Consider the following 21683-nt stretch of genomic DNA (forward strand, 5'->3'; position numbering starts at 1 on the left):
CCAAGGCCATCAACTCCCAAGCCTATGTTCCTTCCCCATGACAGTACTGTTTCCCATTGACACCCAGTAAAGTAGATGGGAGGGCAGGAACAATTGTTTCCTATTCAAACTTAAGGACAAATCAAAACAAATCAAGTGAGTTGCCCTGTCTAAGGCCATTGAGCTCTCCTTAGGAGCAGGGTAGGAAAACCCGTGTTTCTGACCTTAGACTCCTGCTCTTTTTTCAACACAGCTCCTTCCCAGATGTCTAAGAATAAGTGTGTTATCCTGATAAACTTGTTTCCTGTGTAAAATGAAGGGATATCCAGGACCATACCAATTAAATGCAAAAAATCCCAACTAGTATACAAAAATCTCCCCATTCCAAATTCTCTAATTGTTGGTGCATTGTATAGTGCTTATGTATATTTTTTGTAAAATTCCTAACCAAAATGTTTTCCTTTTTGAAGTGGCTGCATTCACAGCACTAGCTGACACTTGATTTAAGCTCTTATAAATTCAATCTTGCACTTTCCTTTTGAAGAACAGTCTGTGTGGAAAGGAGCTTTTTGATACATATTCATACATTGCTTCCTGAGATGCAGCTTGTATACTACAAAAGCAAGAAGAATGATGTACAGTCGGCCATCCAAAAACATAATGAATAAAAGCAGGAATATATCTGCTGTATTAAAACACTACATTTTGCTCCTGATGTTTCAGACTTTGAGACCAGCCATATACCATTTTGTTCAGTCCAGAGGGCAAAATACTGGGATTTCTCACTATTGCTTTAAGCAAAGAATTTGTCGTGAAGATTAGATCAGCATTTCAAGTGTACCTTCCTAGTTTTCCAACTACTTAACAGTCGTAAGCAGGATTTTTAGAATAGCCAGTGTTTTTGCTACCATGTTTGTCATTGAACTGTTGTCACAGAGAAGAATATAAAGAAGTCACAATGGCAAAGCACAGAGGAAACCGTGGGCTGGGAGTTGGATCTGTGTTCTGATCTCACCAAAACCACGTTCTGGCCACGCAGTGTAATCTCTCTAGGTCTCCTCCTTAAAAGACTCCAAGGTATCCTACGAGATCCTCTAAGGATAAGGAGGTGACTAATATCTGGGTGATAATCCTATGAGACGTTCAGACTATAGAATGTCTCATAACCCACACAACCAGAACTACTTATTGATTTGTTAGTCAAAAGATTGGACACAACAGTCACCATTTAGGGAAAAAAAGACACTTACTTCCATGCCTTAATTATTTCACCTTATCTTTTGAAAATGTAACTGTATGGTGGCATAAGAAAATCAGTGGTTTAGTGGTATTTGAAAGAAGAAATGAGATTTCTCCCAATAAAGCCCCGCCAATTTTTTTTGAGTCACCATGTTATTACTGACTGTTGATTAAAGCTGTTCAACATGAAGTAAAACTACATTTCTAGCATCTTTGGCTATGGCATGAAAAATTGGGGGCCCTGTATTTAATCCAATATTTTTCTTTGTTTTTAGAGCCATCTGTTTGTCCCAGAATGCATCATTTCTTCATTGTCCACAATTTCAGTTTTCAACAAATTATCATCGTTAGTCCAATGTTACATATTATCTTTCTATAAATCATCAGAACTTTTAATTTGTCTGAGATCAGTTAGTAAATTCTGTTCTTCATCATTTTTTTATACATGAGGGTCAAGATTTTCGCTAGCATTGTCAACCTCTGGCCACAGTTTTTGTGATGTTATTTTCCAACATCTAAACTGTCTCTTAATTGCTTTAAAATATTTGGTACACCAAATTGACTCAAAAGACTGGAAACCTGGGGCTCATTTTTATGAAGTTCTACTTCATTTTTCTTGCATAAAGCACACTCTTAATCCATCATCCATGCTTCTAGTTTGGATTTCTTTAAATTAGGATGAGAATCAAAAGTAATATAAGTGAAAATTTCTCATTTTATAATTATTTTCTGACTTTTACAGTTGTCTCTCTCATACCTAATTTGGCAATGTTTTTAACTACATACAATTATTAAGTCTTTCTAGATCAGTAAACTTACTCTTGATAGAAATAACTCTTTTTTGCACACTCATATTTCATTTTTGTATCATTTAATTAAATTAATTAAATAACAAATTAAATTAAATTAATTAAATTATAAAAATGAGTGTGATAGGAAAAACAGATTTGAGAACAATTACAACTGATTCTTAGTAAACATACAAGTCACATGGAGGGGATGGTCCATGAGCATTCCACTTGCTATGGGCATTGGTCAGCTCGTCATTGAGGAGGTAGAGAGGTTTAGTTAATCTATAAAAAGATGCTGATTGACAGAGTTCAGCAGTGAAACTTGTGAACTAACTATTGAACTGGAGGAAGATCTATGATGATTTGCTATATTGCATGTTCCTCGTCTCTTATTGTAATTAATAACTTGCATGAAAATGTAAAAGGCATCTTATCATGTTTGAACATGATACAAAACTAGATGAAAGAGTGAAGTTCTATAATGGCTAACACATCTTAGATGCTCAGTATGTATTTATGGAGTTGAATTGATGATCTAATGTTAGCTTAACAAACTATAAAACTACATCGAAATAAATACCATTAAATTTGACAGGTGTGGAATATTAATAACTATATTAAGTTTCTAAAAACTCAATGCACAAGTACATGAGAGATTTGATTTTGAGTCATCTGATATTAAAAATATGTGAGGTTAGGTTGACCCTAAACTTAACAATACAATTCAGCAAATTTAAAAGCCCATGTTATCTTGGGCTGCTCTGGCAGGAGTATGGAATCCAGATGGAGGAAAGTCAGCATCTCATTGCACTCAGCCCTGGTCTGAACACATCTGCAACTCTGAATTCATTTACAGGTTCTGCAATTTAAGCAAAAATCAGGAGAAAAATTTAAGAGTACACAGAAAGATAGCTAGAAATCTTGAAACCATCTCATAAAGAAAGAACCAAAAGTGTTAGGAATGTTTATTTGAAGTAGAAGATGCAAGGAATATCTCAGTCATTCATTGACTACTATGGACAGATGGGTGTTACACCAAGAGAAGGAAGAACTTTTCAATAATTATAGCTGTTTCACTCTACATCATGTTCCCCACATGTGTAACAGGCACATCAAGCTAATCTTGTACAAAACTAAACTCAATTATATTTTCCTATCCACACATGCACTTTTTGGTTTTGTTAATAATGCCATCATCCTTTCACGCAATAAAATAACTCTCAAGTCAATCTTCCTCACAACCAGCCCACTTCTAACACAAAAGTCTATCTACTTTTGAGAGTTTTTTTGGAAGTTCTAGAAGAGAGCACAACTACTCCTATAATCCAGAAAGAGCAGGTCCATTTTTTCTAGGAGATTTTAACTTTCAGAAGAAATGCCCACCCATTCAGATCACTGGAATCAATTCTGGAGATCCAAGCGCCCTCTCTCTAACTCCTTTTAAATTATTCCTAGATATTTTTACCTCCAAATGTCTTAAATGTATCCTCTTTTAATTCTTACTACCATTATCCAAGTTTAGGCATTTATTAATTTTCTCCATCATGATGGTTTCTCATTAGTCTCCCTGCCTGCATGTCCTCCTCTTCCTTCCATTGTTCAGAGTATTTTCAAGTTTACCCTTCTGAATTATAGATATTACCATCTTGACTCCTCCCCACCACACACACACAGACACACTTAACAACCTTAGAGAGCTCATCCCTGTCAGCAGGATAAAGTCAAGACCTCTTGGCAGAGTATTCATTGCCCCTCATGATTCACCCCTAGTCGGCTTCCTGACTTCATCCCTGGCTACTCTGCTCTGGCCAAGCTAAATCACTCTAGAGCACAACACATACTTTCGACTCTCCATGACCTTGATCATACTCTTCTAGCTTCTCAGAAAGTCTTCTTTCCCTTCTCCACCATTTAAAATAATTATACATCCCTCCAGACCCAGCTTAGATTGTTTGCCTATCAAGTATATCTAAAGATTTATTGAAAAATGTTATCTATATGAAAAGGAGCCAAATGGCTTATTTACTTTCACCATCTTCTTTACTATCAGGTATTTATTGAGTACTATACTATTAAGGAATCAAAGAATCATTCCAAGCACCTAACACAATCCCTGGTACATATTAAGTGCCCAATTAACATTTGTTAAATGTAACCAGAAGATATAAATAATTATACAAGACAATTCATGTTAATTATCAGTGAAACAGCAGGCGGAATATCTAGCTTCATGGAAGGTGATAGTATTTTGATTATGTTGCATTTGAGGTCCTGGTTGGATATCCAAGAAGACATATTCTTTTTTTTAAGAGTGGCAACTTAGTGCATGTACATGAAGAGGGGAAAAGTAGACAGAAAAAGAGAAGAAAATAAATATTAAGAGAGATCAGATAAATAATAGATACAGATATTCAAGAGAAAGGTGAAGAGTTAAATATGACAAGGAGAGATGCAAGTTCTTCAGAAACGTGAGTGAAGAACAAAACAGAATATTGACAACACGTCAAGAAGTATTTTAGTGATGGATGGCACGTTATAAGGCACATCAAATAAATTTATTGTTATCAGTTAATAAAAAACACAAAAAACTTTTTGTTCCCTCCATAAAATAACATAGTTTTAATATTACAACATTTTTGAAAGTCCAGTTATCCTGCCTCTCATTGCTTCAGAGAAGGAGAAAATTAAAAAGCCATTTATCACCACCAGCTAGGTCCTTTGTGTTCCATGAGTAATAAAACAGTTTCAATTCATATGCTCAAAAAAATTTTAATTTATTGCAGCAATAGGAATGCATCTTTCAGCATCATTTAAATGCCGTTTTCTTAGGCAACATCTAGGGAGTCTTTCACTTGGAAAATCAGAGAGTTCTTGGAAAGGAGACTCTACTGTTCTCTGGCTTAATTTTATTCGGTGACAGCATGATTTAGAAAGGCAATAGGGCTGCTACCTCTCTCTGAGTCTTAAAAAGTTCTGGTAAGCTTTACTTCCACAGTTGCCTAATCTGACACCTCAGCCAAGCTACCTAAGTACAGAGTTAGTGCCACAGGTTTTCAACCAGGTTACAGGGACTTCTTCCCCAGCATCAGTGCTGTGACGTGATGCTAAGCCTTCCTCATTCTCACCCTACTCATCAACCATTCATTGTCATCTAAATTCTCAGAAATGTCCAGAAGATTTCTACATGTGTAGATAGGACAGAGAAGTCCTTCTATCAAATGATCTTCGTAAAGAGATGGCCTTCAAAAGCCACTGACAATCAAGTGAGACACATGTGGTGACAATAATGGATGGTATTTTATGCAAAAAAACCACACCAAAACTGTCAATGATCTTCAGTGAGAGTTTAGCATTTCCTAATAAAATGTGTTGAGTCCTGTGTGTGAACTAATCACAGAACTTGGATTTCCTCTTTGAGTAAGGCAAAATGGTTTGTCTCAGAGGGGCAAGTACTTTGCAGCCTGCAGACGTGGGTTCTAGTCTTGCTACCTACTAGCTGTGAGACTTGAGCCTTAATTTAATTTCCCTCAAAAATAGGCATAAGTGATAGTTCTCAATGTTGTTACAAAATTTGAGATGTGGCCTTATAAAATAGATGGAACTCGATCCATGGTATTCATCATTCAAAGACATTTATGAAGCATCTTCTACGGGCCAGCCCTGGGCTGAGAATGTCCAGATGGATAAGCCTACTCCTTGCTCTGTAAGACCACATGACTTATTAGGAAAAATAGGCATGTAAATAAATGGTGGTAATTCTCAGGCCTGGGTGCTACTATGCATGTGTGGAAAAGATGGGATGAGACACAAAGCGGTGTGTCAGCTGTGCTGGGGAGGTGAGGAGGCATACCATAGAATGCTTCACAGAAGAGATGTTTGACAGTCTAGAAAAATGATAGATACAAGGAGGGTGATGGCCATTTGTAGCTAGATTTTTTTTTTTTTTTTTAAGACAAAAAACCTTCCAAGCACTTAGCTCTCCAATGTTGCAAGATTTAAGTGTTAGCTGTGCTTTCCTCCCTTGGTTCTTTCCACTGCAGTTCTCAGAATTCCATATGACTGGCCTCTCTGCCTAAGCAGGTGAAAGAGCCAGACGGTGGTCACTTATAGTTTCTTAGTCATTGTAGAACTAACAGTGCACTGTCTATGTAGGCAATAATATGGAAAGGATGGAACCTTCCAAGGGGAAGATATTTGGTGTTTTTTAGAATAGTAGTTATTATCATCATCAGGTACCTCCTAATACCCAATGCAACGATTCCCCTTGCAAGTATGGCTTGAATGTTACTGTCAGGGAACAACAAAAATTCCCTTGCGTCTGTAGGTCTTGACCTTCAGATAATTTGCCATATTTATCTTAGTGGAGTAAAAGAGTAATTACATATTATAAAAGGCTGTATTTGTTCCAAATTTACATGCTAGGAGAAACTGGCTGACTTTGCATGTATAATATAAAAGGAGTCAAATTCTGTGAGCACTTTATGGAAACTTTTGCATTTAATTTGTGTCACTAAAACTTTAAGAGGGACATTATTGGAATAATTTAGGACAGAATAATAAAGTGGTTTAAGGTAGTGATAAGTAAAATGAGATTACTGAATATTTCTTTGTTTTAATTATGTGGGCCAGGCTAATGGTGAGGAAGCTACCAGGGATTCCAGTTACTCATTAATCTTGGTTAGTAAGCATCATTGATCTTTACCCAAGAAGAACTGTGGGTACTTTCTAGACCAGTGGAAGATAAATAGTAAAGGAAAGGATTAAACAGTTTAAACAAAGGAAATACAATTAGCAAATTAGCATATACAAAAAAGGATCATTCTCACTAATGAACAAAGCAATACACATAAATCTGAAGCACCTGTTAAATTACCAAATTTTTAAAAATTATACTGTCAGTGCTTGTAGAATTGTGGTGAAACTGGTATATATGTATATATATATATGTATACATATTTAAAGGCAATAAAATGGTACAAAGCTACTGAAAAGTAATAATATAAATTAAGAACCTAATAAATGTTTACATTTAAGGAAATACATTCAAGGAAATTGTCAAATAAGAAAAAGTAATTGATATCAATATATTCATTGCAGCATTGTTTATAATATTAAAATAATAGAAATAACCCAAATATACAAATATAAAAGCATGGTTAAATAAGTTATATCTTCAGAGGAAGTAACATTATATAACACCAAAATAATAATTATGGAGACCTTATCAGAAATGCTTAAATTATAATCTAAGAGAAAAAATGCAGGACATAAAGTTATATATGTTCTCTCTATATATAAAACTATGTGAAACACATGTGGACGTACACAGTCAGTAGCATAGAATGAAAAGTGCACACACTTGGCAACGAGACAGGCTTCAGTTTTAATCCTGGCTCCATATTTGCAAGCAGTTGATTTCTGCTAAGTTATTTAAGTTCCATGTGTTTTGTTTTCTTATATATAAAATGGGGATACTCATACCTACCTTACAGGACAGCTACAAGAATTAAATTAGATAATTCTGTAAAGTCTGAGACAAAGTAATGGAATTATAGGTGAATTTTGTTTTACTTTTTCTTATTTTGACTTCTATTACTTTTATAATGTTTTTGCAACAGAAAATATATTTGAATTTAATATCTAGCACCAAAGTTATATCCAGAAATATATGCCTTGTGGGGTTGACTATATGGCTAACTGAAATGATCTAAATAATTATTTTTATTTAGTACCAAACATCTCAAAGTCCACACTCTGCTATATCATATTATTTTATTTATTTAACACACACTTATGTAGCTTTTATCATGTAACAGATACTGTTCTAAACACTGTGTTCCTTGAATCCTTACAACAACCCCATGAGGCAGGTAGTATTATATCCCAGTCTTACAGATGAGAAACTGACATACGGAGAGCTTTAAGTAATTTGCACAAGGTCACATTGGTATATGTGGTGGAGCTGGGATTGAACTCAGGCAATCTGGCTATGGGCTGGCTCCTGAATGCTATGCTGCTTTTCAACTGGTCGATCCAAACATGTTCAATGAACACATGTGGTGCTTGGCACCGTGAAGGATGCCAGGAAACAAAGGACACAATCCTTAACTCGAAGATCATTCTCTAGGCTTTAGCTACAGTCCTCAAACTCTGCTCCCTCAACCTCAGATAAATGTCACCTATGTCACAACTAAATGCTATTCATGGGGAGACACTTCTTATCACCCAATAATAACCAAGGTTCTGAATGAAAATCTGCAGCGTGCAGAGTGGCCGTCTGTGGCAATGTCAGTGTTTTCAGAGAACGTGCTGAGAAATCACAGGGCTGCGTGAAGGTGCCTAATAGTCTGCAAACATTGGACTTGGGTTTCTCCTTACACGTATATTTGTACATACACGCCTTCATCTGCTACATGTATATGTAACTAATATTGTAACTGAAATATTAAACTAACGCTACAAACTAAAATTACGCTTTGAAATATGTTTTATTGTACATTTTATTGTACATTACTTTTTGCTGCTGGATTGTCATGTGCTTATCTCAGATGAAACGGTCGCCCTCTATCTTTTTCTAATTGAAGAGTCTTCTGAGATTGTAAGGCAAATTCTTATAAATCCGAAAACTTATTACCATTTGGGAGGTAATACAGTATGATGGTTAAGAATAATGGCTCTAGAGTCAGACAGTTTAGATGCAAAGGAAGAGAGAGAGCAAAGTATTACCTTGTCCCAGACTTTACAGAACTATCTAATTTCATTCTTGCAGCTGTCTTATAAAGTAGGCATGAATATCCCCATTTTATATATAAGAAAACAAAACACAGAGAACTTAAATAACTGGTCAGAAATCAACAGCTTGCAAATACAGAGCCAGAATTAAAACTAAAGCCTGTCTTGTTGCCGAGCATATGTACTTTCCACTCTGCACTAGTCTCTGTGTCCACATGTGTTACATATGGTTTTATATACGCACAGAACATATATGACTGCATATCCTGAATTTTTCCCTTACATTTCAAGCACAGGTATTTACCACATGACTTCAAGAAAGTTTCTAAACCTCCCTGTACCTTAATTTCCTCATCTGTTAAATGGGACAGTACTTAGCTCATAGGGTTATGAGAAATAAAAGATATAAACTTATAAACTTAGAAAAGTGGCTCAGGCAACATAAGTGCTCAATGAATGTTAGGTATTATAATTTTTAGTGCAACTACTTCTCTATAAAATCAGTTTTATCTTACCATACAACCAAAACAAAATATGCAATTACATTAAATTCTAAGGTTGACATGCAACTAGAAGTCCCATTATTCAAGTTTTTGTTTTCATCCAATAACAGAATTATTATTGATTCATTTTACAAGTATCTGTTGCAAATTTAAACTAATGAATAAATTTATACAAACAAATGCTACTGCAATTTGCAAATTTGTGCTTTTAAGAATTTTGTTAGAAAAGGTGTTCTGCATTAAAAGAAAAATGCATCATAATGAAATTTATGTTTTTATGCTCTATGTTGTCTTATTCCAAGGGGAAAAAATTTCCCTTTTCAAAATATGTTTGTTTTTTTCGCGTCTACCTGTCATTTAAAGCTTACTCTTGAATAATACATGTTGAAATCAAATTATAAGGAACTATTAAGCCCCTATCTGGCAGAGTACTGTATTTTGATGAATTATTCTACTTATGACCCAAGAGCAATAATTTAATCTCTACTGTATTTCTTTCAAGATTCGTTCTTTTCTTGACAGTAGGACTGATTAGAATGTGCGAAGACATTTTAAATAAACGGTCTGTTTTTGTTTTTTCTGTCTTTTCTTGCAGTCATTCCCAACACAGCACTGCAACCCGCCAGCCTTCAGTGACTCTCCAGCGGGCCATCTCCCTGGAAGGGTAAGAAGAAGAATACGGAGGCTTCTCTTAAACTAACCTGTGTAGCCTCATCACTTTGAGCACTGAGAAATTCCTCCTGTCTTTTCTTCTCTCCCTCCTTCCCTCCCTTCTTCCTTCCTCCTTTCCTTCCTTCCTTCCATTCTTTCTCTCAGCAAATATCTATGAAGCTTATGTTATGTGCAAAGCACCACGCTACTACTAGATTTAACAAATCAAATAAGATCTCTTCTTACCCTTCAGAGGGCTCATTGTCTAGTGGGAGTGACAGAAATACAAACACACATTTGTATAGAGTGTAAGCATCACAAAGGAGATCCATATAAGGGTTAATGGATGACCTATAAAGGGTATCTAGCTAAGAATGGCATTAGAGAGGGAGAGGGGAATAGGTCAGGATGGTTTCACAAAAGATATAACTCTTGAGCTGAGAATTGAAGCATCTGTGGATATTTGCTTGATAGACTTTGGAAGGAAGGGTACACTGAGCAGAAGAAAGAGCATGTGCATAAGTATGAGCACATGGGAAAGTATGATGTGTCAAAGGCTACTGAGCGACTCGGCGCTGTGGCATAGGGTGTGTGAGGTGGTGGGACAGGAGATGAGAATGGCCATGTTGGCTGGGCGGGCTTACATGTAGCGAACTTACTATTTTGTATTTCTAAATTCCCCAATCAGATAAAAGCTGGAGGGGCTGGGGGGAAGGAACCAATATTTCCCTCCACTTGCCTTATAATTGCAGCTGGTTTAATTAACATTTAAATGATTGATGTATAAAAATTAAATCATTTTATTTTCCCAATATTTGTTACAAACTGTGCTTTGTTCAACCCTATTTTCCAATGACAAGTAGGCTTCTTTAATGGCATTTCAATTCAAATCTCTAACTTTATTATTTATTAGCCCTTTACATTTTAAAATCTTATGTTTTATTTAGACCTCAAGCCCTCCTTCCAACATAACTAAGACTTGGGTTCCACCAAAGTATCCTGGAGTTGATAGAGTTGTGGTCTGCTCTCTCTCTCATACCACCCTCTAGATCTTCCTTTCTTTTAGATTTCTTCTCCGGTAGTGTTGGGGCAAAAAAACAAAAAAAAAAAACGGAAACGGGAAATGGCATTTCCTCACCATTCTGCTGGGGCTGCCCCTTTGTGTAGTTTCTCTCTGGTCATGTAGCCTATGTTAACTGAAAAGAGCAACTTTATAAAGCAAAGATAAATTTTAAAGAAAAGAAAAGCTTTATTAAAAGGTTTGCAAACCAGGGAAGTACACCTCAACCCACAAGTTGATAGGTGAGCCCCCCTCGGTCTTGGGGTAGCTGTTTTTTAAAGGCAAAAAGTACAGTGTGTGCAAGGTTAAGGTTGAGTTCAGTTCCAATTGTCGCCCTTTCCAGCTACAGTGTATTTTCTGCCCTGGGCTTTCTAAATGTTCCAACTGCAGGGAAAGACTACTGCCTTGTTCTCCAGCCACCTAGTGACAGTCAGGGTTAAAATGCAGTTTTTTATTTCTGCCATAGTTCAGCCTGAGGGAGTTGTGGTAACCGTCATGATGACTCTGGCCTCATTGTTATCTCTTTCTTTTATCACCCAGATGGGTGGAGAATCAAACACGCACCAATGCGGAGACTCAATCAGCTTCTCTGGCCAAGTGGTCCCCTGGGAAACTCAGTTATCTCTTCCACAAGACCCCTAGAAGCAGCACAGTGTAGCCTGCTCGTGCACTCACCACTCTGTCCGAGCTGCAGCAATCCCTCACTGGCCCGTAGTCCCCATTTCTCATGTTCCTCAGCACCTTCAAATATGAGGCTTGGGCAGGCGTGAGCAGCATCCATCTTTTCTATCCCTCAGGTGCGACTTACCAGGAGTAGTCCTGACCTCCTCTCTCCCTGACTGACCTTGTCATCTCCTCTCCCCAGGGTTCTTTTCCAACCTCTGTAGCAGCAGGGCAGGTCAGCAAACTCCATGGCTGGGTGGTCATTCACCTGGGAGGGAGATGTTAGTCTTTCCTTCCTGGAACATAATACATTTTATAAACACTTTTCATAGAATAGCCCTTCTTGCCTTCAGCTAAGGAAACCCATTGAATGTCCCCAAACCCATGGGAAGGTGAGTGAAGGGAATGTGGCCTCTCCGTGAGCACTGCACCCAGTGTTCCTTCTCGCAGCCTTCCTCTTCTGTCTTTTGATGGTAAACAACATCATACCACTTTAGTTCCCCTAGCAAACAAGAAAACAAAAAACGAAACAAAAAATGCTCAGAGACACAAGAGTGGTAGGCTAAATATGAACTTAATTCTGGAGAATTAAGTCACATTTTTCTCAACAGAACACTGTCTCCACTGGAACATTTGTTCTATTGCATTAAAAAAAAAAGGACACAATAAGTTCTCAATCGATCCTCACAGCATTTGGTTCTGTAATAATACATAAGGTGGTCCAGGTCATGGATCGTAGCTAGACTCCTTGCACTTAAATCCAAGCTCAGGAACTTACTTTCTGTGACAGTAGGTTACTTGGTGCCTCAGTTTCTTCATTTGTAAAATGAAGCTACTAATAGTATTTCCTTACAGGGTTTTCTCAAGAATTCAAATTATATACATTATTTTTTAGAATAGTACTGGCATTATATATGTGTTTGCTGTGTAGTTTGCTGCTGCTGTCGTTATACGTAATATATACTTATCAGGCAGGAGAGTTTCTTGTTTATATTGAATAAGGATTTGTTAAAACAGTCAAGAACTGGTGTCTTTGCTATACTGGAGAGGCATACTTCTATATACACAGGTATAATCATTTGTGGAAGCGATCTAAATAATTATTTGACTCTGTTTCATTCTTAGTTAATATTTATATTAAAAATATTTTAATTACTAAGATTATACTTCAATGCTTATTAAACACAGTAAAGAATAACCTAAGTCTTTTCTATATATCGGTTTATCCTCAGCTCCAAAAGAAAGAATTTAGGATGAGAATAAGAAATGCTCTTACATTTCTGGTATGTGTGTCTTAGAAAGTTTAAGACAAAGGGACCACTTGAACACACAAGAGGAAATCATCTCCCCAGCCTGTGAACTTTTCTCCAGTTGGACTTGAGCGTGTTCACCGACAGCAACTGCAGTACAAGTCTGTGCAGACTTGTGTCTGCACCCTCCATCCCACCCCCTCAATTTCCTCTTTTTGGAAAGTGCCATAGTTTAGAAAAACTCTTCCACAGAACTCAGTTGCTGGCCACATGCTCCAAAGGTCTGTGATCAGTTTTGAATGCTGCACTTTAAATAGGATATGTAGAAAGAACCAAGGAAAGGACATCCAGAGTTAACAAAGGGATGGAACAGCGTTCTATCAAGAAAATACTGACAGGGTTGGGATTCTATGGTTTGAAGAAGGGAGCTTCCTCAGGTGCTTAATGAGATTATATTCAAAATATGCAACTCGTTGGGAATAAAAAAGTACAAATTCGTGGATATTCCCCCAAAGGAAGATAAAAGAACTAACAGTTATTGAGTGCCTATTAGGTACAAGGCTATCTCTATCTATCTATCTACCTACCTACCTACCTATTTATCTGTCTATCTCTATATTCATCTACCTATCTCCTATGTGATTTTATTTCCCAAATAGTCTGATCAAATAGGCATCTTTTTTTCTAAACTTTGATTCTCAGAGAGGATAAGTAATTTTCCCAAGGATACTTACCTAGAACGTAGCACAGCCTGGGTTTGAAATCAAATTTGACTCCACTGTAAAACTCCATCCCGTATAATGTGGTATGAAAAGGCTTTATTGAGCCAAAGAGCACTAGTCACACCGTTCATAAACCACATTCAGGTTGAGTTAGACATAGTGAAGAATTTCTTAGAGTAAACAATGTTAAAGAACTAGAACTGACTCTAATCCTAGAAATCCTTAAACAGAGTTAATAACCTGCTGTTTGGGATGGCTCCAGAGGTCTCCGTGCATGCTAAGTGGCGGAGGGGTTGTTTGTGGTAGAGGTGAGGGTGTAGGGGCTGAGTTTACCAGTTGTCTTTACGTCCCCTTCCTGCTTCATTGTGAGGCCCTCCCTTGGCAAGGGGCACTGTGGCTGTCACTCCACATTTTGGTCATTAATACAAAAAAGACTTCCTTCAGCACTGCTAACTAATAGCATGTCCTTCAAAAGCTGTTTCCAAACCTTTTCTTTCTTCTTATTAACAAAATCTTATTGGCACTGTTTCCCACTTGAGTGAAATGAACTGTGATAAACGCAATCACTAGTTCTATTTCTGTAATAAGATGAAGCCAAAAATGTGAGGGCTTTACCCTGACTTCCTAACACAAGAATGACTCCTTTTCTAAAAAACAAAAAATGATATTTTCTCAGGTATGTTCCACTGTTCCAACCAGTATAAAGCAGTTTGCTTCATATCTAGTGAATAATGCACTATGGAAAATATTCTGTTTTCTGCAATTGTGGAAGAAGACTGACTCTGGAGTCAAAGAATTGGTTTTGAATCCTGATCTCTGCCATCTGTTGTTGTTGATCTTAAACAGACCCTTCACCTCTCTAAGTATGGATTTTCTCATCAGCCAAAGAGGAGGATAGCATAAGACTCGCCAACTTTTTACAAAAGTAGCAGGTGCCTATTAGATTCTTGGTACAAGTCAAATATATACTTAGTCCAATCTTTCTGAGAAAACAAACAAAACTTTTATAGCATAGATTAATTTGAAAACCCACTTTGAACACTTGCTCTTGAATACATATATATGTATTTATTCATGTAAAACATTTCCGGACATAAAATAAAATACTTGAGGTAAAAATAATTTTACATTGCCAGAATATTTAGAAGGGGATACTTCAGTAATTCTCTACAAAGCCCAGAACACTAAAGTTTATATTATACATGCCCAATAGACCGATAATGCGGCGTACAATCATTGCCACTAAATGCATAGTGGGAAAGTTATTTTTCAATTTGCATAGGCCAATGGGTCTTTGGCAGGTTTCTCATTAAGGTGTTATACCACTGAGTGTAGGCAATCAGCTGAAATTGGAATTTTTTAATTTCAAAACTCTCCTTCCTAATGCTTTCATGAAAAGCGACTACATATTTTAAAAATGAATGCAGTTTAAAAGGCCATATGTTTATATATTTTTTCACCTAAGTTGCTATTTACTTGACACAAAATAAGTAGAGATATTTCAGATTTCCAGTTAATTTGATCCATAGAGGCAACAAAATTCTCTAATTGAGGCTCTGCCTAGAGTTACTGCTGTTTTTTAAATTGATACCTGAATCATCTATAACTATGCCAGACATAACAAGGCAGAATAACATCCCCATTAACAGTGTGAGCTCCTTGCTTCAGGCTCAAATTGACAGACTCATCCCACACCTTAATGTCCTCTTCTTCCTGAGACCCTGTTAAAAAGAAGCTAATGGGATAAAAAAGGGACAGTCCCATAACAGTAAAAGAAATGAAAGGGGACATCAGAGGCCAAAATATTTCATCACTCTTCTGGATGATGGAAAGCAGATGGAAGGCTATTGATTGATGAAACAGAACAAAGTGGTCCCGACCTTAGATCCCCTCTAGAGGAAGGACCATGTGCTGTACGACTCCAGGGCCACCTTGCACATCATATTCTATGTGAATGTCGTCTCCTAGAGTAGTATTTCCAAGGATGCCACCCACAAAAAGGCCTACCACAGTGCAGCAGCATTGTATGAGGAGCCTACAGCTCAGGAGGGAGCAGATCTGCCTAACAGACCCAGGAAACTCAGAGACTTCAGAATAGCGACAACAGATGGGATTGAGAGCAGAGTCTGAGAAGAGGGTTGAAGATGCCCCCACTCAGCATGCACACTCCTGCGTACAGAACAGCTGACAGGCAAGTGCTTACCACCAGTCAGAAAATGAAAGTTCTTCTCTAAGGAAATAGAATTATTCTTTGGAGGAACTAGATGAGCTAGTTTGAGTGTTGCCCCCACAGCAAAGCCCTGCACAATGTGCCAGTCACTAGGACAGTTTCAGGTTTGCTCACCTAACCTAAAGCCTTTCAAAAAAAGCCTTGCCCTTGTGTACAACATTCCCTGGGGCCTTTCCACTACCTCATTCTTAACTATGAATAGACAGCCGCGAGTTATCAAATATTTTAGCAAAACCGCCAAATGACAGAAACAAGATTAAAACACACATACAGAGAGAAAATTATACTCAAGGAAACTGAGGTAATTCTGGGAACAAAACAGAATTTAAAGAAATACTGTAGTATAAGGATATTTTAGCAATATGGAGGTAGCCTCTAGTATTAAAACTGGAATGATTAAAAGTGATTGCCTCTGGGAAGCCAGGAATGATTCTCAGGGGAGGTGACATAAATTAAATTTTGAGGAATGTATTTGGAACTAAACAGAGGTTAAAAAAAAGACAGAAGACCATGTGCAAAAACCTAAAAGTACTTTGCTAAGACTGCAAAGACTAAATACCTTCAGCTTCTCAAATAGCTTTCTTTCATCCAGTAGAGAGCGTGCGCTTCTTTTTATCTTAGCTTAGAATATCATTTTAGCATCAACATAAAGACAGAATTTTCTAATGACTAGCATTTTCACATCAATAAAATAGTTACTGTGAAAGGTGTTGACCACCCTCTATGAGCAGAATTTAAGAAGAAACCATATGGCCATCTTAGGGATATTATAGAAGGAAATATTTATGGAGCACATGATTTGTCTAATTGACCCCAAACAAAAATCTCTCCCAAATCCAGAAATCTGTGAGTATGCAAAGGGGAACCAATAAGTGTACTTGCCTGTGAACAAATATGTCTAAGGGAACCCATCCTTTCAAGTGAACTGGTCTGTGATGAAATCATTGCCATTCTTGCTCAGTCTAACAGGCCTATCTCAGTAGGGATATCTGTGTACTTCTGTTTGGCACAAGAGACCCTCTTTGCACACTCTGAGACTGCTCCAGGCTCTTGAGACCATGGCACCACTGAGCCAGGGAGCCTCTGGTGTTTCCATGTTGGGCCTGAACAGGTGTCCTTTCTAAGGAACACTATGGGAACAGGACCTTAACTGCCATCATTTGCTCCTTTGTTCTCTACCCAACTCCTTTTGCCTTGGTGGGAGAAGCTTTTTATAGCTAATATGCTTCAGATTTCCCAGGGTGATGCTGATTTGAAATACTTGGTCTTCTTAGTCTAAGCACCCAGATGTTTTATTCCACAATATAGGGTCACTGTAGGAAGTAGAAGTATTATTGGCCTGAGAATCAGGACACCTAGATCCTAGGTTCAAGTCTGGTGAAAAATATGAGCCTTCATTTACTGTAAAAATGGAAGTGACCTCACCAAAACAGAAGGGCAAATTGGATTAAGTAGAGAAAATTTTTGTATATCTTTAGAATGTATTAAAATTCCACACATCATTATCAACATTTACATCATTAATCATCATGTAAATGCAAGTCAAACCACAATAAGAGATCACCTCATACCTGTTAGAATGGCTATTATCAAAAGATTAGAGATAACAACTGTTGGAGAGGACGTGGAGAAAAGGGAACCTTTGTGTACTGTTGATGGGAATGTAAATTGGTGCAATCACTATGGAAAACAGTATGGAGGCTCTTCAAAAAATTGAAAATAGAACTACCATATGATCTATCAATTCCACTTCTGGATATTTATCCAAAGAAAACAAAAAAATTAATTCAAAAAGATACACGCACCCCCATGTTCATTGAAGTATTATTTACAATAACCAAGATATGGAAACGACCTGAGAGTCCATCGATGGAGGAATAGATAAAGAAATTGTGATATACATATACAATGGGATATTATTCAGCCATAAAAAAGAATGAAGTCTTACCATTTGTGACAACATGGATGGACCTCAATGGCATTATACTAAGTGAAATAAGTCAGACAGAGAAAGACAAATATCATATGGTCTCTCTTATATGTAGAATCTAAAAAAAAAACGTTTTTAAATAAAATAAAATAGTTTGTAGTTGTCACCCTCTTCTTTATTTTGCTCTCCTGCCGGCTGAAAAGTTAATTTGGAGAGAATATAGGAACATTAAGGAGACAAATAACTAGTTGATTTTTAGAAATGCTTGAAAGGAATCAAACTTCCCCTTGCCCTCCCAAAAAAACATTTTTGCTTGTGATTGATAGTCCAATAAGGACAAACCAGCCTCTTGGATGAGGAAGCTCTGGGTGCAAGTCCCAGCCTTACTTTTGCTGCCAGGTCACCTGGTGAAGGATCCTACCTGCTTGGAAGGACTAAGGGAGTTTACAGACCCCTCCTTTCGTCCCTGGAGGGGAGGGGGACCTTCAGAGCTTAAACCTCAGGAGATTCTTTAGGAATCAATCAGAACAGCAGATAAGCCCAGATCATCTGTTTCCCCCAGTTCACCATCATGTGTTTGCTTTTCATTTCTCCTCGGTCCCTGCAAATTCCACCCCTGCTCCTAGTTGAACTGTCAGTTCGTTTCCTTAGCCCCATTTCTATTGGCCTACTACTTCTTTTTTCCATTTCCTTACTTGACACGATATCCTTTCCTAGGGCTTATAATCTTTCTTCCTTACATGTGTAGAGCCAAAAATATAAAAGGTGTCATCACAGCAAAGTTTAACGATTGCCAAAAATTTATCAGTGTTGAAAAGAATGCTGAAGTTGCAGAGAGTTGGGAATATTTAAGGGCTGCCAATACTTAGGATTCTATTTCTCTCACAGGGACTAGATTTCTAATGCCGTCTGCTGTTGAAATAACAACTGTGTAAAAAAAAATATCCAATTTTTTGTATGGGAAAGACAGAAGTTTCCAAATTTGGAATTTCAAGTAAAATATCAAAAAAGATTTGGGAAGATGACATTGAGAATCTAGATTTATATTTTTATAGGTAAAGATTTTTATAAACATTAACCACTGTCATCATTATTATTCCATAAAAGAAAGACTTCCTTAAAACAAATAGGAAAGACATAAATTAAAGAAAACAGAGTGTTCTATCATAAAAGCAGGCAGTTCAGAGACATAAAGTTCAAAAAAGGTGTTTTTCTATGTTCAAATGCTAAAAATACAACATTAAATGTTGCGTATTTAATAGTAGCTGTTATGCGGTAAGTGCCTTATGTGGACCTCATCTGGTTCTGATGACAGTGGTTATTGATGGAGATGGGCGCGGTGTCCCACTTTATAGATGGGGACACTGGGACTTAGGGAAGTTAACGGTGCTGCCTCAGGTCACACAGCCAGTGAGTGGCAGAACTGAGATTTACACCCACATTTCCACTCCACCGCCCTCTCCTGCCTCCTCAGAATGATATGTGTTTTGTTATTACAAGTTGGCCCATTTGGAGGCCCAAGTAAAACACTGAAACACAATATGGAGCTCAATATGATTTCTGGGGTTTTGTTATTATAATCATTGTCAAAAATCCAGTTTCATATAAGAACGTTAACAAAAGTAGAATGACCACCTAATGCGATTCCACTAACCTTGAAATATGCTGAATTAGAAGAAGTGGAGGAATGGTATTTCCACACTGTTGACATCTGTTTTACCCAAAGGACTAGGAAAAAAGCTGGAAGTGACCGGTCAGGAGTCTGGTTATCGAGAGCTGCTGGGCTGTCCTGTTCAGTGGCCTCACACGGAGGCTGCTCAGTGCCAAACAGCTGGAATTTGTCTTAGAGGGATCCCACAGAATCCACGGGGGATTTGCCTTAGAGTTTTTTCTATAAATAGTTGTTATTTTCTGTGCATAGTTTAACCTCAACATGATTACTTATCCCTGCATATTTTCCTTGGAAACCTTTTTATTTTTAATAAATTGGTTTAATAAAGGACTCAAAGTAAATGTTAACAAACTTTCTCCTCATTATTGTATAATTAAACATACTCAGAACAGTGGGCTGCAGAATATTCAACTAGAAAATTGCCCCTCTAAATCAATACTCATAACTATTAATGCTAATAGTGTGATCACCCATGATGCTGATTGAGATGGCATTGAAGAACTAGCTAATATACTGAAGGAACCAAGGAAGAATTTAAAAAAGCACCCAGTCCTAAGTTTGTTAGGCTAGTAAGAATGAATACAGGAAACGTTATTCCATGACAGGATTTAACCGTCCAAACTGTCAGAAAGATTTATCAGCCACAAACCTCCTAATTGTAGTCCTAGCACCAACTTCTCCTTTATACTTGCACCAATTTGAATGCTGTCCTTTTTCTAGTATCTTTCCAGTGTTGAGGCTGCCCTTGTTGGCTTGAGTCTGTTTATGACAAATCAATAAATTCAGTTGGGAACTATGAGCCATGCAGACACTAACTCTTCCCTCAGTCTGGTGGGAAGAAGCAGACATTAATCAAATAATCACACAAACAAATGTAAATCTGAAATTGTGCCAGGGGCTATGAAAAGGTGTCCTTGGTGCCCTGCATGCCTGAAACAGGGGTCCTGGCCTCATCAGGGAGGTCAGGGAGGTCGTGGAAAGCTCTCCTCTGAACCATGAGCAGGCATTAACTAGGCAAAGAGAAGGCTTCATCATCAATGGTTGCACAAGCAATGATTACAAATCTGTCTGAGTGTATTTCTGAGCTGAGCACAGACTAGAACAACATGAATTCAGTAGAGCTTGGCATTTGGAAATTTATAATGAGGAAGCTGATTCATAGTTGCCTCTCTGTCTCCTCCAGAGAGGCCATCTGACAGAGCCTTCCATTTGCTTATCAGAACTGTATGGTGTCTGCGTAGATATGATTTTCTAAATCCAATCTCTGAGCAGTTCTGCTGTTCCGTTGGTTTTTTTGTTTGATGTGCTTTTTTCCTTGTTTGTCTGCCTGTGTGCCAGAACTTTGAGATCTCACCTTATAGCTACTGCTTCCTACCCTTCTGCTTCTCTCGCAACCCGTTTCCCTGGCCCCTCTTATTTTCCATCTCTTTTCCCTCTCCCCTGCCTTCTCCCCATAAACTTCCTCCCCCTCCCCCTTTTCTTTTGCTCTTTATTCTCCGTTCATTTTCCTTCTTTTTTATTCTTCTGTTTTGCTGTTCACTCTGAGGGTACTAAGCTTATGTTTGTACAGTGCATTGCAACTTACAAATGCATCTCATGGACATTATTCCATTTGGTCCCAACAACAATTTTGTAAGGGGAGGTGGGTAAAAATCATTTACTCTGTTGACAAATGTGTCAGAAGGTAAGTGGCTTCTCCAAGATCATGTTTCTGGGAAGGAGAGGAGCCTTGACGGCAACCCAGATGGCTGTCTCCCAGCCCCATGCTCTCACTGTTAGACCATCCTGCCTCAGCAGAAATGCTGAAGACATCCCAAACACGTCTTTTTGGCAGAGGAGGTCCTTCTCTGTCTTTTTATTTTTCACAAAAATGAGTCTAGACAGAAATTGTGGTCAGCGAGGTTTTCTGGTTGCTCATCTATCACATGAGGAGAAACAGCTTCAGTCTCATCTGATGAATATTTACTGGACACTGCATTTGACCCTGAACTGAACCACTTATGAAGAATGATTTTCCTTATATTTTTACCTTGCCTGGCTGTGACCTGGGGGGTGCATGGAGAGCAGGGAATGAAGAAGATTGCTTTGGGTATCGTTTGTCAGCCTTCATTAGATTACTCATCTCGAGACATGCATCTTTATATGTGCAAACTGAATCTGGTGTTTTTCTCTACATGTATTGCTAATCCCTCAGAGATCCTCAAATTCCATTAGGATTTCTGTTTACTTCCTTCTCCTGGCCAATTATAAGAGAGTTTTAA

At 37.7% G+C, this 21683-nt stretch overlaps 1 protein-coding gene across 48 annotated transcripts in view; it reads left to right on the forward strand.

Annotated features, from left to right (window-relative positions):
- The window catches only part of DLG2 (discs large MAGUK scaffold protein 2), a 1837299-nt gene that overhangs the window by 1443109 nt on the left and 372507 nt on the right, over positions 1-21683 (forward strand). For all 48 annotated transcript variants that reach the window (XR_011441029.1, XR_011441028.1, XM_023646512.2 and 45 more), the window contains one exon: positions 9840-9908. Coding sequence is in view for 46 of the 48 variants with exons in the window: in XM_023646512.2 (XP_023502280.2) it covers positions 9840-9908 (69 nt within the window). In the remaining 2 variants the exon portion in view is untranslated. The remainder of the gene's footprint in view (positions 1-9839; positions 9909-21683) is intronic.

This window comes from Equus caballus, chromosome 7 (genome assembly GCF_041296265.1).
Source record: "Equus caballus isolate H_3958 breed thoroughbred chromosome 7, TB-T2T, whole genome shotgun sequence".
Taxonomy (NCBI): domain Eukaryota; kingdom Metazoa; phylum Chordata; class Mammalia; order Perissodactyla; family Equidae; genus Equus; species Equus caballus.